Below are 17479 nucleotides of genomic sequence, written 5' to 3' on the forward strand. Positions count from 1 at the left end.
ACAATTGCACAGAAGTGTCATAGTGTATTTCAAGTACACCTGCAAGCACACACATGTAAATGTGTTCTCTGGAGTTGTCAAATCTCTGGAGTCATCAGATGTTGTACGTTTAATTTTTTTCCCCAGCTTTTCTTTACAAGCACTTGAAATAAAGAGTGAAAGCAAAGGTATACAGAAAAAATCTTCTTGTTGTTAAGAAAGAAAGAAAGAAAGAAAGAAACTTGTAAGGAACTTAGCAAATGAAACTTGGAAGTATATTTAAAGAGCGAAGAATCCACCCTTTATTCATAGCATAATGGAATCAGGCTCTCACTCTTAACTTACTGAATCCTATGCACACTACCTGGGAGTAAGTTCCATTGAATTCAATGGGGTTTACTTCTTAATAGACAGAGGGTTGTGCTGGAAATGTTACCAAAAGGGCTGTTTTGTTTAGAGGAATAATTACACTGCCCTTATTGGAACATTAGGATCGTAGGCTGAATAACAAGATGGCGTAATGCAGAGAAATTCCCTTTTGCTTAAAGAGGAGACTTTCAATAAAAGATTATGGTTTATTACAAAAGAACAAAGGGAAATTCCTGTGGAGAAGACCCTCTGACACAACACAAATGTGTTGGGCCTTGGAAACAGAGAGAGTGTGAGCGGGCAAGACCTCTCTTATAAGGAGTTGGGAGATAGACTGAGCTGGAAGGTAGCTTGATTGGTGGTTGCTTAACTAAATGCTGGGTGCTTGGAGTATGTATACATTTGAATGGGGATCAGCATGTAACTATCAGTTATCAGCAAAATTCAATCAGGGGTTGATGGCTGGCTTCCTAGAAAGGGGAACTTAACAAAGACTGTGTGGGAAAAATACAGGATGCAGGTACAATACAATGAATCAGAAACAGAATTTCAACACCAAAATCATGGAAGGCAGTTCAAGTTTGCATACAATAATGTAGGAGATGCTTAAACAGTGCTTGGATTAAGACACAAGACTTCCTCCCATAATGTGTGACTATGGGGGGGAGGGGTTGTGTAACCATGAGCTTGTGGCTTGGCCAAAGTCCCGGAAATGTGGCCTGTATGCTGCGAGAACAGTTTAGCTTGCATGATAAAGTCCATAATAGCACAACCAGATATATATAGAGAGAATCACAGCTAAAAGGCAAAGGGGGATTTTCACGTAACAGAAATGCTTTTGTGAACCATGACAGGCCAGTGGTGTCACTAGGGTTTGTGTCACCCAGTGCATCACCCCCATGATGGACCTCCTCCCATGCAGCGGGTGGGGCAACACCCTGGGTGGTGGGCGTCATGATGTACTTTCACCCTGCCCCTGCTGAGTTTTTTTCCTCAGTGGATGGCCTTAAGGCGCTTCTCCCCCTGTTTGGGAGCGGGGGTGGTCAAGCACTAGGCTGACCCCTCCTTGTGGCAGGTGGTGCGGCAGAGCCGTGCTTGGGACTGTGGAGTGCACTTTCAGACAGCATAGGCAGGGCAGAACCCAATAGCAGTCCTCAGGGGCTCAGCAGCACGAGGACATTGACTGGGGCCCTGGCCGGGACCGCGGGGCCCTCCTCAGAGGCTCAGCAGCTTGAGGTGGCACGGTCCGCGGTCCGGCTGCCTTCCCCTTAAGGGACAGACCTGGATGAGCTGCGTCACCCAAGAACGGGGCGCAGCTTGGAGTCGGGTGCACATCCTGCCTGGGGGACAGATTTGGTTCTGGGGCCGCCCAGTGGTCCTGCCTCCGCACCACACAGGGGTTTTCACTGCCCCTGCAACTGCAGGTCTCAGCCTCCTTTCTGTATTAAAATGCTCGAGTCTCGAGTGTTGTCTCGAGTGTTCATTGGACTGTGCCCAGACAATTAACTAGCTTGTGCTCTGCCTTGCTATTTTTTTTTAATGAATCTGTGTGCTGTTTTCTAAAGGCCTAACTCTATCAGTGTGCTGCCCAGCACAAGAAGAACCCAATGCATCACAGAGGATGAGCCAGGCGAGCATCCGTCCCAGCTTGGAATTAGACAGAAGAACCTTAAAGAAGAAGAAAATGAACCAGTTCTTCAAGACAATGGTAAGTGATAGTGTTTTGGTTGCTAGAAAGAGACAAGACTACACTTGGGGTAAGGGGGACTCCAGGGAAATGAAAAGCAGCACTGAAGGAAAAAGAAAAAGAACAGGAAAAGAGAGACAAGATAAAATGAAAAACAGGCATCCATCACCCCAAAGTCTCAATGAACTCCAATTTTCTAGTAAGTTTCTTAACATGTTTACCTTTGCCAAGTTTACACACATGCAGGTTGATTTAGCTGCATTTGTATGTGTTGATGAATTGCACAGCCATATAGTCAGCTTTGTGGCACAGAATCATTGAGCATGAGTTGTAATGGACTAGTTGTATCTGCACAGCCTGTACAGCCTGTATCTGCACATGCTATTGCTCGTGTGATTGCTACTCAACCCCAGGCCTGATTGACCGTAGCTTGATATATTGAAAGTGCAGATGGACAGAGAAGAAAAAGCCTGAGAAACCGTATCGAGTAAATGCATGTCATTGCATTTTTCATACCTATCTACAGTATTTTGTATTCACAGCATGTTCCAACACAGCAATTTGTGTATTGAGTTAACACAAAAAGTCTCATTTTGACCTTGACTTGTTCTCTTGGCCTGATTTATGAGCCAGCTCTCCTGGCAAAATTAGGAAGATTTGTTAAGATTTTTTTTTTTAAAATTTCCAATGAACTGGACAATGACAACTCTGCTTTAGCAATCCTGCGAGGGCATTTTTCTATTAGAACATGAGACCAGGCAACTTACTGGATTCCCTTGCTACTCTTGTAGTGTATTGGCCAGCAGTAACCTGCAGTATTTTAACCCAAAACATTTGGAGTGGTGCACCCACACAATTACTAATTCCCAGCAGTGAACTGAGGATTAGACTCAAGCTTCAAACCAAAGAACATGTCTTTCTGTGAACATTTGTGAAGATGTTAACAGTGCCGCAGTTCCAGTGCAGCTCTAGGCAAAACTCACATCAATTCCAGTGAAAGAAGAGCTCCGTTTTTAAAGTGACACATAGAGTTTAGATCATGTTGACTTACAGAGACTTTTATTGAAAGCTGATAAGAGTCCGAGCGTTCAAAACCTGCCTTATAACAACCCCTGGCTTTAGAAATTACATTTTGCATTTTACTCTGATAGCAAAAAAAAAAAATAAAAAAAAAATCAAAAAAAAAAAATCATGGTGGCTAGAAATACAGAGGCTACTGATATTTATGGTGATTCAACCTAGGCAAATAAAACATGTTGTTTTGTGGAAATGCATCAAGTTTTCTGACCTCAGTATTTCCATTTCACAGTGTGCTTTAAATGGCAACACGTGTGTATGTGTGCATGTTTTAAGATTTGCCCCTTGTCTTAGGAGCAGTTGACTTGCATGATTCAACCATAGGACCTTGGCAAACCCCCCAAAGTCACATTGTAAATAATACAGGCGATTCCGCCCACCATTCTACTTACTAAATATGTGCCCCAGAGTAAGCAAGACATTGGAGAACGAAGCTGCTGTTCCCTTAGCTGGTCTCTGTTCCTGCCAGTCTCTTTTTTTAAAGAGACAATACATATTTTCCAGATGTAAAGGATTTTCAAGGAAATTTTGAATATACACAATTCTGACTTTAGGCACTAAGTCTGGAATGTAATCCTTGGGTAAGACGCAGTGGTGTACCTGGGGGGGCAAGGGGGCAAATGCCCTGGCTTCCACACCTGCGGGGGCATTGCTATCAGCCTCCCTCTCTCCACCCATTTTTAATCATTTTTTAAAGAAAAAGAAGCCAGCTTCTTTCAATTATTTTTTTTAAAGAAAGCTATTCTGGGCTGCCCCTTCCTTCATCCCCCCCTTTTTTTAAAAGGGGACAAAGGGACCAGCTCTCACATCAGTGAAGTCCGGAACCATGTCAACGTGAGGGCCACCCCCTTCTTCCCATTTTAAAAAAGGTGGAAGACAGAGGGGGTGGCCTAGTATCATGTCAAGTGTGGCTGCGAGCTCCTCCTTTTTTTATAAAGGAGGAGAAGAAAGATGTGGCCCTGAGCAGTGTGAAATTGCACTGGGAGTTGCAGCCACTCCCAGAGCAATTCTCTGCTGCTCTGGGCCACATCTTTCCTCTCTTCCTTTTTTTTTTTTTAAAGGAGGAAAGACATGGCCCAGAGCAGTGTGGATTTGGTCCAGGAGTAGCTGCAACTCTCAGCACTATTCCAGAAATAATTGTGGTGACATGATGATGTCATTGCAATTATTTCCGGGTCAAGGGGTGGGGACGGCAAAGTGGGAGGCAGCCCTGGGCAGCAAAGGTCCCAAGGCCGTAACTGGTGAGACAAGGGGTGGCTGTAATCGGCATTCAAGGCAAGTTCAAGTCGCGTGATCTCAGTAATCCTTCTCAGTCCCTCAGTAATCCTCAGTCCCCTTCTCCCGAGGTGCCTCTCGCAGTAGTGCGGGAGGCGCTGGATTAGGTGGCTACCCTCCTTGGTACCGCCAAGCCTGGGCGCCCCGGGCAGCTCAGGATTGGGCTGCCTGGTGGCAATCCTAACCACATTGTCCTGTAAGCCCCATTGAACAAAATAGGACTTACTTCTGAGTAGACCTGGTTAGGATTGTGCCCTTTGCCCAATTAGCAGAGGACCTAATTTGGAACTAAGAGGCACCTTTTAATGTGGTCTCTTCTTATATTTAGTGTGGGGAGAGCAACTGTCCTTCTTTACTCCCACATGGCGTCTTCCAGGGACTCTTATTCTTTCCAGGGACCGATGTCTTTAAGAATCTGAGCCCATTGGGAACAGGGAACCATTTATTGATTTATTTTGCTATGGAAACTGCTTTGTGAACTTTTTGTTGAAAAGTGGTATATAAATATTCTTAAAAATGTGCACAGGTTTGCAGTCTTTACATAGTTAATCATGTTAAAATCAAACAGCTTGCAGAGAGAGAACATAATTCTTTTCTAAAGTAACTTCTTTCACTAATAAGAACCAAACAAAAGCTTAGACCTGAATACATCAGTCAATCAACAGGGCACACATATAATTTGAATTCATTATAACTCTTTACAAGAATGAAGTTTTCCTCTTCAAAGAGATGGCAGCCTTACTGAAAATGTCAAGATTTGATTCAGTATTTTTCTTCTGAATTCTCCCTTCATTTTATGTTGGGCTCAAATATCATGTTTGGGGGAGAAAATATTCTCAAAAGCTGCTAGGATTGAATCTTAAAAGTTTCAGCACCTTTGAAACTAGCCTAGTATTGACTGCTTTAAAAGCAAAAAAACTGAATGAAGCAGAGCTATGTGGCAGCCACCATACTGAATACCTGTTGCCACATCCAAAATTAGTGTCTAATTGACAGGAATGGGCCACAACTCGCATGACGCGGACTTGCGTTGCGAAAATACACTTTTTTTGCTATTTGTATGGACTTGAGTTACGTGTGTCAAAAACTTGGGCACTGATTTGGGACTCAGGGATTTTACCCTAAAATGAAAAGACTCAAATAGACTCAAGTCAAGACTAGCTTTTGTGTGTGCTTGTGACTGTTTTCTGTGTATTTGCTTGCTTGCTTTTTTTTAATCACTTTCAGGATTTGACTTCTTTCTCAAAAAGACATGGGCTTGAACCAAAATGACTTGAAAAATGGCTCTGAACTAGTTGTGACAGCTGCCATTATGACTCACAGGCAACTCAAGTCAAGGGGCATGGAGACTCAAGACAACTCAGGACTTAGGGGTGTGGCTCCAGCATATCCCTGCTAAGGATTCATAAATAGGATCATCTTGGCTATGACCACACATCAACTATGGTCATTATGCATTGTCATAGGATTCATTTGGGAGATACACAACCCCAATTTAATTATTTGGGTGGATTCTTATTGCAGTGAGTTAGGTGGAAGTGATAGGTTGCTGTATCCCGAAGTGTGAAGGAACTCGGTAGAAGAGCTGATTGCCTTCAGAGCCTTCAGAACAGGCTACAAGTCATATCTCATTATCCACGGGGGTTCCATTCCAGAACCCACAGTGGATTTAAAAAAAAAAAAATCAGTGGATACAAAATCAGTGGAAAAATAGCTTTAAAGACCCACTTTCTTGTTCCTCCATTGTCACCCCAGAAGGCATTGGTATACTATAGACACTATACGACATTCAGCCACTAGATGGGATGAATAATGGAATCTTATGGAATTCCATTATGGAATTCCATTATTCATCTAGAGCAGGGGTGTCCAAAGTTTTTGGCAGGAGGGCCACATCGGCTCTCTGACACTGTGTTGGGGGCCAGGGAAAAAAAAGAATTAATTTACATTTAAAATTTGAATAAATTTACATAAGTTTACATAAATGAATATATTAAAGATGAACTTATATGAATGAATGAGGGTCTTACAATAGCTCAATGCCTATAAAAGGCCCTGCACAAAGCAAGGCTGGCTTTTCCTTTGCTGCCACTGCTGCATCACAGATGTGAAAGAGCAAGCACTGGAGGGAGCTCTCATCCCACAGCTCATATGAGAGGTCAAACAGTAGCCCTCACGCTGAGAGAAGTTGCGTTGGGCCAGTGCGGGCTTCAACAAATCTCTGGAGGGCCAGAGGCTCATTGGAGACTGGGGGCTCCCTGAGAGCCACATTGAGAGGCCTCGAGGGCCGCAAGTGGCCCCCGGGCTGGGGTTTGAGCACCCCTGATCTAGAGGCTGAGTGCACTATAATGTCTATACCAATACATTCTGGGATGACAATGGAGGAGCAAGAAACCTGGGGCTTTAAAGTTATCTTTAACCCCAAGAAGCTTGCAACCTGTGCGATTTGACTGCGCAAAGGTAGGAAATTGGATTTTGGTTGGTTTTTTCCTTGTTTCAAGGCATTTAAAGGTAGACCCCAATATCAGTTGTGAGTCAAATCAGTGGATACTGAGGTACCACCTGTATTATGAGTTTTTATTGAAGAAACCTGTGTTTGAAGACAAGTTGTTTGAGCAAGTGGTGATGACCCAGGCTTACTTGAATGAAACATGTTGTGGTTGTTATAACAATTACAATATTGAACATTGCAATATTCTGCATATTTATTAAAATGTTTTAAGCTGCCTTGGGGTCCACCAAAATCAGGAAGATGGGGTTTGATCTCAGGACAATACAGGACTGGAGAGTTCCGGTCAGTGGGAAGAGGCCCAGGCACAGATTTCTCGGTCAGCACCCAACAGCTTCTCTAAGCGGGGACCACATTTGCCTTATCTCTGCCCCCAAAACTAATGGGACTCTGATGGAAATGCTTTGTGAGGCTAACGGAACACCATCATATAACTGAGCTTCAGTTTGCAAAGTCTTATCTTGCTCCAGTGATAAGAGAGTGTTTTAATAGTAGGCACTTCCTGGCTTTGCAAGGTAAGCCTTAAAAGGTTGTTATCACACTTGAAGTTGCCATATGAGGCTGGGAGTCCTCATGCCTTAAGAATGGCTCCCTCTCTTGAGACCTTTCGGCGAGGCCTGAAGACCCTTCTGTTTAAACAGGCCTTCTGAGTTCTCGGCCTTTTAACATCTTTTTAACATCTTTTAATATTTTTACAGGCCTGTTTCTTTTATGACTTGCTGCTGCTCTATGCTCTTTTTACCTATTTTTTACTCTGACTGCTGTTTTTATGATGTGTTAATATGTTTTTATTTGTTTTTAAATTCTGTTTTTATAGGTTGTAAGCCGCCTTGAGTCCCTTTGGGGAGAAAGGCGGGATAAAAATAAAGTTGTTGTTATTATTATTATTATTATTATTATTATTATTATTATTATTATTATTGTTATTATTATTATTATTATTATGCCTTCATAGTACTACTAAAAACAGCACCCTTACCGTCCATCTGAGCATTACAGGTGAGCAAATAATTATGTAGGGACAAAACCATTAGGAAATGTCATCATATATTGGCCAGTAATTGCAAAGTTTTTATGCAGTTTCAGGGTTAGTTGTTGTGTTTAGGATACACACCCCCATATGGCTTACTGCAAGAGCCTGGGAAGTGCAACATGTTGAAATCTAATGTTGTTTTCTTCTTCTATCCAGTACAAGTCCAAGCAGTTTGAAGATGGGAAGAACACTGGTGGTGAGCAACAGTCTGATTTCGTTACAGAGCTGTGAATATATCCTGTCATTTGAAAAAGAAGACATTTCCTTGCAAATGGGAGTGGGGGGTGGGTGGGACAACAAGATTCTAAACTGGAGATGTGGACTGACCAAGGGAAGCTTAGAAATGCAGACAAATTACATGAAGAGTGTGTATATTTGCTGTTTTAATCAGTGCAGAATTGTAAGTAAAATATTTACTGTTCTATTCCTAAATCCACACAGTAGGATGCCACACAAGATGTTTAAAGTAAACAAGATAATCTGGAGATTCATGCAGTGGGGCATTAGAACGAGCATACTGGTGGCACTGCTCATAGAACATAATGTGACATTGGTGATGTGCACTTAACCTGATTTCTACAATCCTCTTATATTTTAGTGTGCATTTTATATTATATTCATGGTGACAGATACGTGCTTGCTTCTGTTATGAGCTGAGCACACAGGATTCTTGAAAGGCTGACCTTGTACACTGGGTTTTTGAAAGGCATGGTACTGTGAGCTCACTGAACTGGTAATTCTTATCATGAATGTCCAATCTTGTTTCAAGATTGACTGAAATCATATTTTTATTGAAGCATAGGCAAGATGTATAATTTCATTCTATGAGAAGAGTTCGAGGCCACATTTTATCTTGCTGTATTTTGGAATTTTTCAAAATAGTTAGCTCTTTTGTATTTGAAAAGATTTTTCCAAAGTGTATCTGTATGAAAGAAGCTTTTTTCCTTTTTTTAATATGGTATCTTATCACCTAATCACTTCCTGTAATCAAGTGTTAAATGTTTTCTCCAATTTGCTCAGACTCATCCTTCCTGGAATTCCTCCAAATCCATAAGCATATTGCACACTCATCTCTTCTTACTGACATTAGAAATAACTTTACAACTTGGAATCCTGAACCGTCCAAATAAATGCCTTGCATTTTTGGCATGCACATCACAGAGTTAATAACCAGTTCTTTCTTTCAGTTCCAGAAGATGAGTAAAACTATGTGGCTTTTTAAGAATTAACTTGTCCTTTGTTTACGGTGTCAGCAAATGCAGCTTTAATTTGAACTTAAAGTGAAGTTTTGCCATTTCATCATGTCCAAATGTTCATTTCCTTGTATACTTCTGAGTTGCTACGCACAACTCACTGATTTAATAAAGTGTGTGCCCCTCGTAGTTTTGATTTGCTTCTTTTCTGGTTAACGTTATGGAAACATAAATTTCTGAAAGCTCCACATGTCTGTAATAGTCTGTGTTCTACAGTCAGTGGTGCACTAATGCTGAAGTGCCTAGGATCAAGTACTACTCATGCCCTATGGCTTGTGGCATCAGAAAGAAACACAGGCACATCAGCAGTCATCCATTTAGGCCCCCTGATTGGAGGCTACTAAATCAGTATTCAGATACAGTCATGCAGTTATTATATAAGGGGAATAGTGTTTTAAAGAAACAACACCACTTCCAAAATGCCTGAACTTTACAATTCTGGCAGAATGATCATTCCTTGGAGAGAGAATCTTGCTCAGAATTCTGAAATCCTGTCTCAGAGATTTCTTAGTATATATTGCATAATATATCCCAAACAGCTGGTGCCGTGTTCCAGGTGGTGTATTAATGATGGCTTCTTTTCCAAGTTTTGTCCTGGAAAAGTTAAAGTATCACTGAAGATACACTAACCTTTTCTCAGTCGTCATCATGATACTTTGGCAGGCATGGCAATAAACAAACTGACAACTGGGAAAACAAGCTTAGTATGTCTACCCCCAAGTGGAAGGCTAGTGACTTTCCTTTGAATACATTTACTTGGGAGCAGAAACTCCTCACAGTCACTTGAACTTGCACATTTGTCTCTCGTGGTTTTTTTTTTTGTTTTTGCTTTTTGTTTGATCAATGTGTGTATGTACCACAAACATGCAAAGAACCAAAAAGGTATAAAAGAAACAAATGCACAGATTCGAACTTGTAGGCTGAGGTGGCTATACAGGTGCAGCCTATTTATCCACGGATTTTTTATCTGCGGATTTGTCTCAGCTGTAACTCTATGGAATTTAGCACAGTGCATTTTTTGTTAATCATGCCGAGTCACAGAATGAAACTAACACGGATAAATAGGCTGCACCTGTATACATGTATATTTAAACACTGCTATATGGGAGTCAACAAACAAATGAACAGCCTGCTCCTGCTCCCCGGTAGTGCCAGTCTTGTACATGCTGCCAGGGAGCCAGCCATCGTGAAAGAGCTAGAAAGCATTTTGCATTGGTCAGAAGGAGGAAGGTGCTGGTGCAGAGACCAGAGCAGGTAGGCGCTGGGACTCCATGCTAGTTGGTGGAGCCCCAGGAGACAACAGTGGTAAGTATTGTGCTGTTGCGCAGGGGCATTCCAAGGAGGGGGAAGGTGGGGAAGGGGCAAAACAGGGTGGAAGATAGCAAAACAGGTAGGGACGGCAAAGAAGGCCTCCACTGGAGCCTAACCACCGCTTCCAGGCCTGAAAGCCCTACATGGGGCTACTCAGTTCTGCACCAGTGAGCTGGTCCAGATCTAAGTAGCCCCACTGGGCGTTCTGGGGCTTGACATGTTCCCTTACTTCAAGGAGACCTGCAGCTGCTTCCCTGCCCATGCAGGATACAGTAGTGGCTGTTACAGTGCCGCTGTATTGCGGTATAGGCAGACCTGTTAGGACAGGGCGGCCCGAGAAATAACAAACAGTACAGATGTGCAGACACAACTCTTCTTGTTTAAAACAAAAATCCTCCCCTCTTACAGAGCTTTGTTCAGTTCATCTAGAACTGACTGCCTTCACTGTTAAACATCATCACCCTCACTATAACATCTAAAAGTATACCAGATGTCTGTAGTCCTCCAATGCCCTACAATTTAAAGGAAGAAGTTCTGTAGTCCCTAACATCCTTGTTGCTTAAGACTGCATGTTTCATTTGCATTTGAATGATGATCTCATGCTCATATCTTGGTTCGGCAAAATCAGATGCTGTAATGTAGCACGTACAGCATTTTCACGCACACTGAATCATCTTAACACTATGAAGTGTACCATGAATAAATGAGTGTTTTCCTTCGTCAAATTTGGTCCTCACTGGTATTCGTTACTGGATATTCGTGTTTTTCAGGTGCCTCTGAAGAACTGTATCACTTAATGTAGCTGTTAATATATTCACAAAACCAGAGGTGTTAAGGTAATTTCTGCTCCTGGATGAGACAGAAGGTCTTTGTTGTGTGGCTCAACTTCTTTCTTTAGCATTGCATCCCCTTAACTTTGCTTGGAAATGTTTGACGCTATATGCTAAAATTAAGCCATTTCTGCCCAATGTTGCATATACGCAACGGGGACCAAATGTGTACACCTGTGGGCCAGGCAAAAATGGGTTAAACCAATGTCCTTCAGTTGGCCACTGTTCTGTCCTCATTTCTTGTTCCAGTTATTCCTAGGGTTCAGACATAATGCAAAACCATGGTTTGTGTTAATCACAATTAAGAACCTATGCCCTAGTTTGAACTTCCAGGCATACAACAGACTAACAATAATTTAGAGCTCCTTGTACGCAGATCCATAAATTCACTCTCTTCTCCATAGCATAGCATCCTCTTGAGACAGACCAGTGACTCTAACTGCAGTTGATAGTTTGTGAATTTAAGCATAATGTGAAACCACAATTACTACAAAATGAGGTTTGCAAACTGCCACAAACTGTGGCGGGGGGAGGGTGGTTCAGACCCGGAAGGGAGGCGGGGATGGCAAAGGCATCCTCCACTGGATCCTAATGCCTCTGGGCCTGAAAGCCCTACGTGGAGTGCCTGCGTGTTGCCGTTGCTGCCTGGAGTGGGTCCGACAGCAAATGGGAGGGACCACTTAGATGATGGGTTGCGGTGCCAGCAGTACTTACCATGCTGCTCCCCGTAGCTACTCCACTGAGGACTGATGACACTGAGCTTCCTGGACCAAGGATCTGACGCAGTTATAAGGCAGTTTCTTACGTTTCAACCTCCTCTCTTCAGATTTTTGCACAAACAGTAAAGTTCGCAGTCTTATGAACACACTAATGCATTTGGTGGGGGTCTGCATTTTGGGACAATTATAACAGCACCTTTGAAATGTAAAACAGTTCTGGGTAGCTACAAGATGTCACAGGTATCTAGAGAGGGCATAGAGTATATGTTTTGTTTTGTTTTCCTTTTCTCTGTACTTCTCTCTTTGAGTTCTCTCTGGGATGGGAGGATTGGTAGGGGTTTGGGGAAAGGAGAAACCCAATTGATGTGGTGCCGTTGTGTTCTTGCTTGGTCTTACCATCGGGTGAGATTTGGGCCCACAATCACCTCACTGGTGCACATGGGTCAAGAGGGAGGAGTCTGGCTGGCTTCTGCCAGCAGTACAGAGACCGCTGGGCAGTCTGGGTTCACCCCCATCCCAGGGAATAGGCAATCAACTGCTGCCCCCCTAAGTCAGCTGCTCGTACTTGAAGGGGAAGAAGGTTCAAGTCATTTCCTGTTGCTGGAAATGTAACCATCTTTACATTTACCTCTTTATGTAACCATCTGCAAATTTTGTATTGGCAACCTTCAGTCTCGAAAGACTATGGTATCGCGCTCTGAAAGGTGGTTCTGGCACAGCGTCTAGTGTGGCTGAAAAGGCCAATCCGGGAGTGACAATCCCTTCCACACCGGGAGCAAGTGCAGTCTGTCCCTGGTCTGTCTCCCTGGCTATGGGCCTTCCTTCTTTGCCTCTTAGCCTCAGACTGTTGGCAAAGTGTCTCTTCAAACTGGGAAAGGCCATGCTGCACAGCCTGCCTCCAAGCGGGCCGCTCAGAGGCCAGGGTTTCCCACTTGTTGAGGTCCATTTTTACCCAACTTCTGTCCAACGTGGTTCTTGGGGACTGCCCAGGCAAGAAAGTGTGATGTGTGTTCTCCACAGTGTCCGCAAGAAGGTTTGTATTGCTGTAATCTTGTCCGTTCTGTTTGTCACAAATGTTGAAGTAAACTATTTATTTAAAAGTACTGAGGTAGTATAGAAAGAGAAAGGTAACCAGGATACAACATGGAGCACTAACCAAGGCTGGTGCAGGGGTGCATGAGGTATGATGCCTTGAGAAGTGCTCAGGACTATAAAGGACTTTAGTATGTACACGGTATTAGATATGGATGTTCAACACCAGTAAGCCATGGTTTCATAAACCTGTAAGGCAGATCAGCATCTATTCATTGCAGCTCAGTTCCCTGTAGATTGACATACACTGAGCACACACCTGCCAATTCAATACAAATGACAAAGAGCAGGCAGCAAGGGACACCTTACTGTGACAAAGTGTTGGCTACAACCATCTGGTGGCAACAGCTTACAACTATAAATCATGCAAGATTGACAAGAGAGTCTTCAGAAGGCTTTGCCACTTGGGTTATCTGCACTTAAGTTCAAGCAACCTGAAATCAAGTGAAAAATCCACAGCCGCTAGATTCAATGGTACTGTATCAGTTCCATTTTGACATCTCCAGTCTATGAACTATTATGGTCAACATATTAGCAAAGTGTCACTTAGAAATGTCACCAAATAGCCAAATAAAATACAGCATAGATTAAAACTTCCCTTTCAGATTTTAGGAATGTTGTTTTCTGATCGTACCAAAGTCAATTTGGCTCCCTAAGGGAGTAGTTAAGACTTTAATAAACAAGTGGCAGAGATATTTTAAATCGTTGATTTATCTTAGGCTGTCAATTTGCAGCACAGTTCAGTTTGGGTGGCCCTGGTGGAAGCCACTTTCCCACAACAAAAATGGCTGCATCTGACAGGTTCTTTGTGGTCCAAGAATGAGGTGAATGGGTTGAAGGTTCACCTGTGGAAAAGAGAGCACTAGCATATCATAAGGACCATCACATCAATGTCCAATAAGTATATATTTGTAATTTTTAAGCTCCTCAGGATGCCGGCACACCGAGAACAGTATTTTCTCTGCTTCTGCTTCTGTTTCTGCTTCTGCCCAAGTATCTCTGGCTACAGGTTGAGCCATTGCTTTAGCTGATGGGCTTTGGCCGTTGGCCAGTGACCTCTGACAAAAGTTAAAAATTTGCATAGCAAGTTAATGTCATCAAAAGTCTGGAATTTCTCGCTGCTCCATTCACAGAGCTATGCTCCTGATTCCTGGAATGTTTACAAAGAATTAGATTTACAAACACAGCACAATTGTGCTATGCCATTTACTAGTGCTACTCTAACTAGGACAACTGGCTGATCTGTTGAATTTGATGAAACCAGCTATATCGCTGTCCCCCTGCCCAGAGCTTCTGTTAACATGTTTTCAAATCAGTTGGCAGATGGAGTCAGAGAAGTATTCAAACAAAATGGTTTCTGGTCTGCCCACCACTTCTCCTCTGCCCTGCCACAAGCACTCCGGCTGCTGTTCCCTCTGACTGGCACAGCACCACCTTCTTTTCCTGTTTCTGCCCCTCCTACAAGATTGGCATGCCACCCTGCTCAGTGCCATGTTTCTCCAACAGATTGGTTGGCTGGGTGGCTCTTTGACAGCAATGCAGAGCTTGATTTATTGTATAGGAAGCAGTGACAAAATTTTGTGATGGACTGAATATGGTGGAGAAAAGAGAGAAAGGAGTCAAAATGAGAACTAGATGAGCATCTGTGCCTCATCCAGAAACTGCATGGTCAATGGATAAGGAGATGGAATGAGGGGGGAAGAAAGCCGACAGACATGTTATGGTACGCTTCAGACCACAATGCCTTTGCATATTGCCTATAAAATGAGGCGTCTTTGTCCTACATGTCTGAAATTTGATAGGCCTGATAGGCTTTGGATGGGGTTGTAGAACGCCTAAACATTTTATGCCAATAAGATGAAGAAAACACAGGAGTTACATGCAGCAGAAGAGCTGCTGGAACCTCTCCATTGAAACTCAGGGAGGTTTACTGTGCACCTTTTACAAAATTGTCTCCAGTTGGGAACTGGATAATGGGTTAATAAGTTGAAATGATATCTGATCAAAACAGGGGTCCTCCTGATCCAGAAATTCATAACTCAGGTGCTAGACCATTGACCTGTTCTGAATGGAGTGGCATTTCCTCTGCAGAACCAGGTGAACAGCTTGAGAATCCTTCTGGACCGACTGCTCCTGGATCACCAGGTTCTTGCTACGGCCAGGGAGGCTTTTGCCCAGATTTGGCAGCTATATCACCTGTCGCCCTACTGACTCAACTAGATCTGGCCAGGGAGATATCTTGGTGATATCTTCATTAGATATCTCAGTAGCCTAACTGTGATGGACCTCCATGGCCAGGTTTGATTGAGTGCGCTATACAGAGGGCTGCCCTTGAAGAAAGTTCATAAAGTACAACTAGTACAGGATGTGGCTGCTCATGTAGTTGGTTTGACTCTTTTGGGTCAATGCTCCAGTGGCAGCTTGACCACTGATGTGTTTCTGGGCCCAATTTAATGTGCTGGTGTTAAACTTTAAAGACCTTTGTGGTCTGGGTTCTGGATACCTTAGGTACCACCTCTTTCAATATCTTCTGGTCCATCCCCTCAGAGTATCTGGTGGGACCCTGCTTTGAACGGCACGTCTAACAGAAGTTAGGTGGGTGATGTCAAGCAGGAGGGCTTTATCTGTGGTGGCACTGCAGCTGTGAAACTCCCTTCCCTATGAATTAAGAACTCCAGCCTCGTTCTAATGCCTCTAGAGATGGGGGTTGAAGGCATTTTTATTTCAAATGGCATTTTGAGGATGGGTGGGGTACTGGGATGGATGACCTCTCTTTTTATTCTTACCACTTAAGGCTTTCATTACCATTGCTGTGGCTGATTTGCTGTTTTATCTGGGGTTGTGACTTGTTAGTCATAATTGATCTCTGCTGCTATGGGGATGAATGGAGCTCATGTGCATTGATTTGTTTTTGAATTTTATGAATTATTTTAATTGTATCATAAATGTATTTTGTGTTGCGTATTTCTGATTTTATTCTTTTATATGATGACTTGTTAGCTGACTTGAGCTTTTCGAAAGGCGAGATATAATTTTTTACATAAATACATAAAATGGCAGCCCTTTTTCTAAAATCTGTGAAATTTACAGTTATGATTCTTTGAGGGCGTTGCACATTCACTAATGTGTAAGGACGCTCATACATTTTGCTAGGGGTGATTATTGATTGTTATATTGACCTTTCTGGTAAAACTCTCTTTTAATCACTTGCTGTATAACTGAAGTGGCTCTCTTCTCAGTCTTGTGAGTTGACTGGTTTTTGCCAATGCTGATTCTGCACCTAGTTGAAGGCTGAAATTCTATAACTGTTTCCTGGGAATAAGTAGAATTGAAGACAATGGGACTGACTTCTGAGTAGTCATGCCTCGGATTGGGCTATGTCTCCTTACAAATGTTTCTTTACCTAGAAGAGATCACTGGGACACCCCCCCCCCCCACAGCATGCAGTACACTTTGGTGGATGGCTGCACTGGCAAGGGGCGGGGATTTAGTGCCCCATCCAATGCAGCCCACACTGGCCCAGCGCTGGTGCGCAATGTTGCAAATGTGCCATAAGGCACAGCTGCGACGGTCTGTGCTAGTCTGGCACCGAAGCTGGCTCAGTGTGAGCCTGTGCTGAGCCAACGATGGGCAGAGGATGGGGGACCACCACCCGGAGCTCCGAGCAGGCACCGGGAAGCAGAATGATAAGTCTGGGTAGGGGGGAGGGGGGAGGTAGGGGGGAGTCTCTCCAGGGGGAGAGAGAGAGGCAGGAGGGGGGCAGAGATGATGGCAGCCTCTGCCACCATACCGTAAACCCCCTCCCGGCCAGGGTGACCCAACATTGGTCTCCTTGAATCTGCGCCCACTCAACTGCAGGCACAGATCCAAGGAGACCTGTTGGGACTGCCTGGGGATTACATGGGGTAAGGGAGCATAAGCTCCCTTCTCTGAGTATCCCCAGCGCTGCCTCTGAGCCCCATGGGATGCAGCAGTAACCATTTCTGCACTACTGTAGTCCTGGATGCTGGGAAGCATTTGGACTGGGCTTTTAGTTAGTATTGAGCTGTTAAAATGGGAACTTCAACACACACAATGTTCCCACTCTGATGCCACATTTTATCCTATGTTCACCTTGTATTGCCCTGTGTTGGAATGCCAGCCTCTCCTATGAGGCAAACATCATGCCCTAGGCTTTGGGAAGGGGGGGAAAGACAATTTAAGTCCTCTGTTTTGAGGGAGAGCTGTACAAAGTAATCCATGTTTTGTAGTAATAAAGGAGCCTTAGGCTAGATGCATACCAAAGGGGAGGTTCCTAGCAGTAAGTGGTGGTTGGCAACCTTCAGTCTCGAAAGCCTATGGTATA

At 43.5% G+C, this 17479-nt stretch overlaps 1 protein-coding gene across 1 annotated transcript in view; it reads left to right on the top strand.

The window, feature by feature from the left end:
- Nucleotides 1–8190, top strand: part of DOCK2 (dedicator of cytokinesis 2) — a 337258-nt gene extending 329068 nt beyond the window's left edge. The window contains exons 51-52 of the mRNA XM_066613322.1: nucleotides 1914–2056; nucleotides 8086–8190. Of these exons, the coding sequence (XP_066469419.1) occupies nucleotides 1914–2056; nucleotides 8086–8160 (218 nt within the window). The 3' untranslated portion in view covers nucleotides 8161–8190. The remainder of the gene's footprint in view (nucleotides 1–1913; nucleotides 2057–8085) is intronic.
- The last annotated feature ends 9289 nt before the right edge of the window (nucleotides 8191–17479 follow it).

Source organism: Tiliqua scincoides, chromosome 2 (assembly GCF_035046505.1).
Source record: "Tiliqua scincoides isolate rTilSci1 chromosome 2, rTilSci1.hap2, whole genome shotgun sequence".
NCBI lineage: Eukaryota > Metazoa > Chordata > Lepidosauria > Squamata > Scincidae > Tiliqua > Tiliqua scincoides.